Source organism: Blastomyces dermatitidis, assembly GCF_000003525.1.
Source record: "Blastomyces dermatitidis ER-3 genomic scaffold supercont1.15, whole genome shotgun sequence".
Classification (NCBI taxonomy): Eukaryota; Fungi; Ascomycota; class Eurotiomycetes; order Onygenales; family Ajellomycetaceae; genus Blastomyces; species Blastomyces dermatitidis.
In genome coordinates this window covers 18,230-28,394 of record NW_025544788.1, presented here as the reverse complement: position 1 = coordinate 28,394, position 10,165 = coordinate 18,230, and the positions used below count along the sequence as shown (strand labels likewise).

General features: G+C 27.4%; 1 protein-coding gene across 1 annotated transcript; it reads right to left on the bottom strand.

Moving 5' to 3' along the window:
- Window positions 1–730: 730 nt before the first annotated feature.
- BDCG_17957 (uncharacterized protein) lies at window positions 731–906 on the bottom strand (the record flags this gene model as incomplete). The annotated part of the gene is made up of 1 exon (XM_045426997.1): window positions 731–906. A coding segment is annotated over one exon (175 nt), but the record flags the coding sequence as incomplete, so codon positions are not given.
- Window positions 907–10,165: the final 9,259 nt, after the last annotated feature.

The following is a 10,165-nucleotide window of genomic DNA, read 5'->3' as shown; positions in this document are numbered from 1 at the left end:
TTCTTTCAATGATTTTTTATTATAGATATTTATAAGTTGAATAGTATCAAACTCATTATCTTTATCTATAATATCACTCACTAGAATATTAGAGTCAGATATGATATTAAATCTCAGATTAAATTAATATCTTGATCTTTTTCTCTTATAGATTACTACTCTTGATTTTATCTCAGATTTTTCAGAAAGAAAGTAGTAATAGCTTGAATAAGAAATAATATACTTTTACTCAGTATCAAAGTTTAATTCTTGAAGAAGTATAAAGTTAACTTTTTATTTAAATATAGTTGAAAGATAAGAATAAATATAATTTAAGTTTCTATTCACATTATTTTAAATAAACATGATTTTTAAAGAGTTTTTAAACTTTTTTTGTTATTTTTGTTATATATTCATACTAAAAGAAAGTGAAGATATAGTAGAATCTAATCACTATTATTAGATAGTAGATTATAACTATTTTAAAAAGCAGAAATCTTAACTACTTATATTCTATCTAGTTTATTATCAGAGTTATTTCTTAATTCTCTAATCTTAACAGATATTTAAGAATTCAAATTCTATTTATATTTAGCTAAAGAATTAAAGTTTAAAGATCTAGATACTTAAGAGTTTCTTCTTTTTAAGTTTATAGTTATAGATTTACTAGTTTGATTTTTCTCTTCAGTTTTAGATTTATTTTAAGCTTTATCTTTTCTTCAGTTCTTCTGAGTTCTTGAAGTAAATACACATTCTTTTGAACTAGATACATGTTTTTCTTTACAATTGAAGCACTTAAGTAGAGTATATTGATATATTTCATCTCTTTTTGAGCATGTTTTATATTTATACTCACTAGTTTTATAATCTCTAGCACAGAATATGTATTTTGAGTCTCTGAAATAAGAGATTACAAAGTATTCATATCTTTGACAGTTTAAACACTATGTTTAAGCTTTGAGATTCATTCTTAAATCTTTGTATTTATAAACTCTCATTTTCAAATCTGCTACTCTTACTTCAGAGATTCTTGATTATTCAAGTATTTTTATATATACTAGAACAGAGATATTTCTTCTACTCTGTCTAAACTCAATTGAATTAAGTTATACAGACTCTTTTCTTAGTTGAATAGAATTATATTCTTTTAATTTATTTTTAAGAAGTAGTATTTCTTTCTCACAGTTAAAAATTTCAACTGAAATATTATAAAGAATGAATTTATCTCACTTTTTATCTCTCTCAGATAGAATTATTGTATTCAGTAGAGATTCTATTACTAATTTTCAGAGATTCTTATTCTGAATAAGAAATTCTGTACTAAATTCAGACATTATAGTTAAAATAATAGAATTTTTAAAAAAAAATAACTTAATTGAAGTTATAACTGATTTTTAAACTTTAATATTAATTATTAACTAAGAAAAGAACTGCTGATTAATTTCATTTCTAATTCTAAAAATAAGATTTAAGTTTAGCTTATTTTTTTTTATAAACTCTTCTGATTTAAGACTTTGAGAATAAGTCTTCTATTTCTGAAAATTTAAAAGTTCTTCTCTTTTTATATTTCTTTTTTTTTTCTTTCTATGAACAGAGATCTGAGAAACCGCTCCACCACGAACTCGCTCGATTTTTCGAATAAGAACCCGCCGATAGATCCATCGAAAAGCCCTCGATCATACGAGCATTCTGACCCCATCGCTGACCGCATACCCTGTGTGGTGGTGGAGTTATCCAGCCAAACATGAACCGGACGTTGTTCGAAGCTCCTGTGTGGGATTATCCCCCGTTCTCCCCTACCACACCACAACCCCGGGCCAGAGTGCCATACAAATTGTAAGGTGAAGTGACCTAGCCATATGCACCAATCTTCTCAATTTTGGAAGATCCCTGACCTGTAGTTGTGAAGATATCCGAGGAGCGACCTCCGCGAAAACCCTGTCCATCTTTGATGTTCCAAAACACCAATGCCAAGTCTCACCCTCGTACCGCCCTTCCCAATCTGGCCCATCCCCGGCAGAAAAATACAAAAAGATACCTCAGTGATAATATCAAGCACATAATCAATGGACTCTTCTGAAGTGCAACCTCCACGGTCCGCCGCCAGTGTATCTAGACTTCAACACCAAGTCTCACCTCTGTACTACCCCTCTCAATCTGGCCCATCCCCAGCAGAATGATACAAAAAGATACCTCGGCAACAGCATTCAATACATAATCAGTGGACAATGAGTCAACAGCACATCAACAACTATAAAATCAGTATATCTCAAGGTCTGACTGAGCCTTTGATCCCTGCATAGTGAGATATATTAAATCTAGTTTTAATACCTTAATATTCAATAGATTCTGCAAGAGATTAAGAACAGCAATACTAGATTTCTATTGAATTTGAGAATTAACTCTATATTAATATAATCATTGACAAAGTCTTCTATTTTGAGATATAAATAACCAGTTCCTCTACATCCTGCTGACAATATTTATATTATCATATAGAAACAGACTTATATTCTCTATAATATCAAGACTCTGAAGAGAGAAAGTCTTGATAGAAGATATATAGTAGTGCATATCTTAGCAGTTTCTATCTCATTCTTCTGCAGCAGTTAATGTAAAAAAAAAAAGATCTTAGAAATAGTTTTTTACTTCTCTTGAAAAAGTAAGATGTTTTTCTCTGAGTTTTATACAATATTCTTACAAAGAATTAAAAATAGAGTTGTTTTCTGTCATAATTTTATATTCTTTTAAGTAAGAATTACTTTTTCAGTAACTGAAGAGCTTTCATTAATACTTAATTCTTTTTTATACTCTTTATTAACTGATTTGAGTTGCATACTTGTTGTGTGAGAAGAATTGAATAATTTAGAATAAAATTAAATAGTTTTAATCAATTTCTCTGTAAAAAATTAATTTATTTTTTGTCAGTTTTTCTCTCAAAAACTGTTATATTATCTGATTTATTATCAATTAATATCATACTTTTTCTCACTGTATTTCAAGAAAGAGATTGTAAAGATTTTATTGATTTATCTTAAAAATCAATTTTAGTTTATTAGATTCTCTTCAAAAATCTAACCTAGTTACTGAACTAGTGTGAAAAAAATCAGGTGTTTTATACACAAAAGTTGCCAGCGTGGCTCAGTTGGTAAGACTGGTAATCAAGACCGCATACATTAGAGATGCGTGAGTTTGAATCTCATCACTGACATCTGCCACTTCTTACTCATGAAAGCTCTCATGTAATAGAGGCTGAGTCTAATTAGTAAGACTTGATGCAGGGTAGAACTCTCTACTATAAGCTAAGTCACTAGTTAAGTGAGATTCTGCAAACACTTATCAGAGTCAGTATAAGATGTCAATGTCTTACTATTCTACTGTGCACCTGTCAAGGTTCTAATGATATAGAGCCAAGCCTAATGTAGTGATTATACACTACTTAAGTGAGTCTCTAACTAGGGCTGTCAACAGAGCCTAGCTCCCTCTCAAATACAGAGAATAATTTTGAAAATCACTTAACTAGCAGGTCTAGACACATATCTAGGCTCTAGACAGGGCACTCTGATAGGCTAGAGCCTGCAAGCTCTCTGTCAAGCTCTAATACTGACAGAGAGAACTGCAGTCATCAAGTCTATGATTAGTCTCTAACACAGAGCGAGGCTATAATGACTGATTAATAGGTCTATGAGCATCTAATGAGGCCGAGATCAGTAACTGAAAGCTTGATGTGTACTAAGTGAGCAGTGACAGTCACTAACTAACACCTCTGGAAATTAGTGACTGGTCTGAGAGGACGGACGCAGTGATCAGTTAATTATAGAGAGTTAAATGTAATTAGCTTAAGATGCATCCTGCGGGTGGCTAGCACCTGTAGTCATAAAAGAGAAAATTGTTTAAAAGAGGCATGAATATTCTCTGATAGTCAAGCTGCTTTAAAAAGACTTAGAAATAGTCAGATTTATAATAATCAAATGAATCTTGAACTGATCTTAAACTCTGTTTTAAAAATTCAAAAGAGAAGAATATCAAAGCTGAGAATTCATCTACACTGAGTTCCTGCTCATATGAATATTCATGACAATGAATTGACTGATTCAGCTGTAAAAAAGAGTGCAGAATTAAGCAGATCTATTCAAAAAATTATGTTCTGATCTTTTATAAAGAGAAAAATAAAAGAATCTTGCTTAGACAAGTGAAATGAAAGCTGACAGAAATAAAAGAAGAGTATACATTATTCAAGATTTGAAATAAAATCCAAGTGAAAATCTTGTTCAATTAAATGTAAAAAGAAAATATTCTCATCTATATCAAGCTGAAACTAGACATGCTATTTCCAATCTTATTATCAAAGATTTGATGATCAGATTGACTCAATAGAATACTCATCCTGTAATACAAATGAGAATTCTGAGTATATTATAATGCACTGTGCATTATACAATAGTCTCAGAGTCAGATTGAAAGAGAAGTATAATCTAAATCAATTAAATATAAGATTCTTATTCTCAACTGAGATAGAAATTAAATACTTAATAGACTTTCTATCAGAAACTCAAGCAGCTACAAGAAAATAACTAAATTCAGAATTATCTGAATATGAAGAGAAGAAAATCAATCAGATATAGTCTGTTAAAATAGCTATATACTCTCTTTTAATAATTTATTTTATTATAGTCTCTCTTTACTTTATCTTTTTCTGTATCTTTTTCTTTCAGTTTCTTTCTATCTATCTATTTAATGTGTCTATCTTTGAGACTGTGTTCTTTCTCTCTTTTCTTTTGTCATGATATTGTCAAATGATTTCAAAGTATTAAAAGATGTTAAAACACTGCAATTTGTGAACAGTTTTTGTATTCTGAGCTGAAATTTTCTGATTTTACATATCTGAAATTGATGAATATACAATAGATAACTTTACAGACATAAAAAAAACCCTGAGAACTAAAGTTCTCAGGTAGATGTCATAGTCTCTGACTGCATACATCTATAATTGAAGAAGAATAATAATAATACACAAAAGTCTTTTATTCTTCTTTTGAAACAGTCTGACCAACTTTTCAATTGAAAATAGACTTAGAAATATCTCAATTGAAACAGTCTGACCAACTTTTCATTGAGTGAAAACAATGAGTTCAAAAATACACTCAGTTAATGTGGAAAAAGATGCTTTCTCAAATGCTATTTCTGAGATTGAAGTTCTGAAGAGAAGAAAGAAAGAAGAAATAGAGAAATAATAAGTTTTTGAAATACAGAAACTTGAAAAAGTAAGCAAGATTCTTGAAAAGCAGTGTCTGAGTAAGATGAATGAAGAAGTTCTATTAATTCTTCATACTCAGACTAGATAACTACAGAAGATGATCAAGTTCAAACTTGAAATCTCAAACACAGTTTCAAAAACCTTGAAAATTCCTAGTACAATCACTGACTCTTTATCTTACTCTTCTTCTTTCTTTCTTTCTACTTCTTCTTCTTCTTTGAATCAGAAGAAAATATATACTTAAGCAGCTGAATCTGCTGTCTCTAAATCTGCTATCTCAAAATCTGCTCAAAATCCTGAGAAAACTGAGAAGAATACTGCTCATGTCTCTAATCATAGAAAAGTAGAAAAGAAAATGTAAAAAGAGAAAAACTTTCAAATCTTCAGAAATAGAAGACTTATTCTCAAAGTCTCAAATCAGAATATTGTGCAAAGAAACAAGCTAAACTCAAATCTTATTTTCAGAATCAGAAATGAAATTAATCAGCAGTTCTTTTCTCAGTTGATGACTGATATTGAAGTTCAAAAATCAGTTATAGCTTCAATTGAGTTATCATTCTTTAAAAACTTCATTATTCTGACTATAATGTCTGAATTCAGTGCTGAATTCCTTATTCAGAATGAGAATCTCTGAAAATCAGTAGTAGAATCTTTATTAAACATAATAATTCTATCTAAAAGAGATGAAAAGTGAAACAAATTCATTCTTCATGATATTTCAGTTGAAATTTTTGACTGTGAAGAAGAAATACTACTTCTCAAAAATGAATTGAAAGAATATAACTTCATTCAACTGAGAAAGAAGTCTGTATGACTAAATTCAATTGAGTTCAGACAAAGCAGAAGAAATGTCTCTATTCTAGTATATATAAAAACACTTGAACAGTCAAAGATCTCTGAAGTAAGAGTAGCAGATTTGAAAATGAGAGTTCATGAATACAAAGACTCAAGAATGAATCTCAAAGCTCAAACACAGTGTTCAAACTGTGAAAGATATGAATACTTTGCAATCTCATGTTTTAGAGACTCAAAATATGCATTCTGTATCAGAGATCACAAAACTAGTGAGCATAAATATGAAACATGCTTAAAAAGAGATGAAATTTATTAATATACTCTGCTTAAGTGCTCTAATTGCAAAGAAAAATATATATCTAGTTCAAAAGAATGTATATTTATTTCTAGAACTCAAAAGAACTGAAGAAAAGATGAAGCTCAAAGTTAATCTAGAACTGAAGAGAAGAGTTAAGCCAGTAAACTCACAACTATAAGCTTAAAAAGAAGAAACTCTCAATTATCTAAGTCTTTAAACTTCAATTCTTCAGTAAAATGTAAATAGAATTTAAATTCTTAAACTTCTGTTAAGATTAGAGAATTGAGAAATGACTCTGATAATAAACTAGATATAATGCAAGCAGTTGAGATTTCTACTTTTCAGAACAGTTATAATCTACTATCTGATAATAGTGATTAGACTCTACTCTACTCTCTTTTAGTATGAATATACAACAAAAATAACAAAAAAAGTTTAAAAACTCTTCAAAAATCACATTTATTCAAAATAATATGAATAGAAACTCAAATTGTATTTATTCTTATCTTCAAATTGTATTTGAATAAAAAGTTAATTTTATACTGCTTCAGAAGCTGAATTTTGATGCTGAGCAAAAATATATCATTTCTCATTCAAGCTACTACTGCTTTTTATCTCAAAAGTCTGAGATAAAGTCAAGAGTAGTGATCTATGAAAGAAAGAGATCAAAATATCAATTTAATCTAAGATTTAATATTATATCTGACTCTGATATTCTGATGAGTGATATTATAGACAAAGAAAATGAGTTTAATACTATACAGCTTATAAATATCTATAATGAAAAGTTATTGAAGAAAAATAATAATATCTGAATAATTAATAGAGAATTTCTGAATATAATTTTATCAAGAAACTCTATAATTGCAGAAGATTTCAATTCATATCATCTCTAATAAAATTCAGAATATAAGAGAGCAGTGAGAGCTGATAATCTGATTGAATAAATCTTTAAGTATTCAATAGATTTAATTAATAAGTCTGATCAATAAACATTCTTTTAGAAAAGATATGAAACAGAAGTCTATTATAGATTTAACATTTATATTTATAAAATCTAATGAAAAGAAGACTTATAAACTGATTTATTAATTTAAATAAGATATTAGAATCAGATTATAAGATTATTCAATTTAATATTGAACTGAGTGAAAAATAAATGAGTGAAAATCCTCTTCTCTCTAATCAGTATACTTTGAAAAAGCTGATTAAAAAGCAGTTAAAGAAAGTATAAAACTGTTAAAATCTGAAAGATAGAATGAGCTATATTAGAATTCTGATCAAGATATCTTAAATGAAATACTTGAGAATAGAGTGAAGCTTATTACATCTATTATTCTAATAAGTATTAGAGATAATATTTTAAAAAGAAAATCTTCTGAGTATTCAAAATCTTGATAAAATGAGAATATCTCATCTAAAAGAAAAGAATTAGCTACTACTAGAAGAGATTGAAAGAATGATATAATATCTGATAAGAAGTTCAAAGCTGTCAGAAATGAATATTTTTCAGATATTAAAAGAGCTAAAACAGACTGCTGAAATAAATTTCTTAAAGAAGTATAAGAAAAGAAAGTTTTTAAAGCTTTTAACTATATTAAAATAAGAAGTGTAGTAAAACTTTCAGCTCTAGAATATAAGTTTCAGAATGAATCATATACAGTAAACTCTTTTGAGAAAAAATGTCAAGCTTTTATAAGAATTCTCTTTCAGAACTCATCAGATTCAGATTCAGATTCAGAGAAAGAGAATATATCACTTCTTAACTACATTAATAAAAATGACTGAAAATGATCTGATCTTACACAAGATAAATTAGAGTCAGCTATCTTCTCAAGTTCTGTTAAAACTGCTACAGATTCTAATTTAATTAATCACTTAATTATTCAAAATATATATTCCTACTTAAAGAATGAATATTTTGAGCTCTTTTTCAATCTCTTAAAAAATGAATATTATTCTGAATACTGAAGAGAAGTCACTGAAGTGATTCTTATAAAATTTAATAGAAAAACTTCAATTTCTAAGTTATATAGAGTAATATCTCTATTGAACTGTCTAGAAAAGATTTTAGAAAAGATAGTAGCTACTTAACTATCTTTTATAAGCTCTATAAATGATTCTCTTTTATTCAGTGAATAAATAAGAGATAGAAAACAGTGTTCTACAATTAACACTGTTCTCTCAGTTATTTATAATATTTAAATAACAAAGTATGAGAGTCTGGTCTCAACTGCAGTGTTTATTAATATAAAAGAAGTATTTAATTATATTTTAAAGTCAAAATTAATTCAGATATTAAAGATATTAAAACTGTCACTTTCTCTAATAAAATAAGTTAACTATTTTATATCTAAAAGAATTATATAACTCTTCTTTGATGAAATGAAATAAAATAAGACTGAGATAAAAATAGAAGTATTATAGAGATCTTCAATCTCACTTATTTTATTTATAATATACACTGTATATCTATTCAAGAATAGAAATATGAGAATAGTGTAATCTCTAAGTTATATGAATGATATTAATCTAGTCTACAGCTTAAAAACTATCAAAGAGAATTTAAAAGTAATTAAAGAAGCTGTAAAGAAAATCTTTATTAGAGTAGATATCAATTAAATTCAATTTAATATGAATAAAACTGAGTTAATTCATTTCTTTTCTAAATTCAATGAGAAAGAACTATCTCTAACTCTTTTAAATAGAGAGATTAAATCTAGTGTAAATATCAAATAATTAGAAGTATGATTAAACTCTAAGTTGAATTTTAAATATCACATTTAACAAAGAACTGTCAAGACAGAAAGACTATTAAATAATATAATCAGACTATTAAATACAGAGAGAGATCTATTCTTTCAGACTATAAGATAGTTATATATAGTCTGTATTACATCAGTAGCTGATTATGAAGTTTAAGTTTAATAAAATAATCAAGATAATTTCACTGAACTCTTTCAAAGTCTGTAAAACAGAGTCTTGAGAAGAATTCTGAAAGCATTCAAATCATCTTCTATTAAAGTAATGAAAATTAAAGCTTCAATTTCTTCTTCTACTATTAGATTTAAAAAGATCTGTATGAACTATACTTTGATAGTTATAAAGATAAGCTTAAATTATATAATCAGAGAAAGAGTCTCTTCTTCATTTTCATCAATTAACTCTGAAAATGAACTGAATTGAAATAGATTTCTTGATTGAAATGAAAATAATTCTTTAAAGAAAATATCTTCTCAACTATACAGACTATACTCTCTGATTAAAAATCAATTTTCTTCTTTAAATATTGAAAAAGTTGATCATGAGAAGTTATCTCTCTGAAGAAAAAAGCTTAAATCTCTTATAGACTTATAAATAAATAAACTATCAAAAGAGAAAGAATATAAATAGTATTTAAAGAGAATTTCTATAATTAATATAAAAGACTCTATTCTGATTTATTCAGATAGCTCAAAAAATGAGAACTTGAATAGATTAGACATAGACATTGTTTATACTGAAGATAATATTAATTTTATCTCAGATATCTGAAATCTAGACTCTGAATATAAAGTCTTTGATACTGAACTATTTATAATAGTAAAAGCTTTCAAACTCATTGAAATAAAATCTTATAAAAGAGGAAATTATTTGAAAGAAATATAAATATTCTCTGATAGTCAAGCTACTTTAAAAAGACTTAGAAATAGTCAGATTTATAATGATTAAATGAATCTTGAACTGATCTTAAACTCTGTTTTAAAAATTCAAAAGAGAAGAATATCAAAGCTGATAATTCATCTATACTGAATTCCTGCTTATATGAATATTCATGATAATGAATTGACTGATTC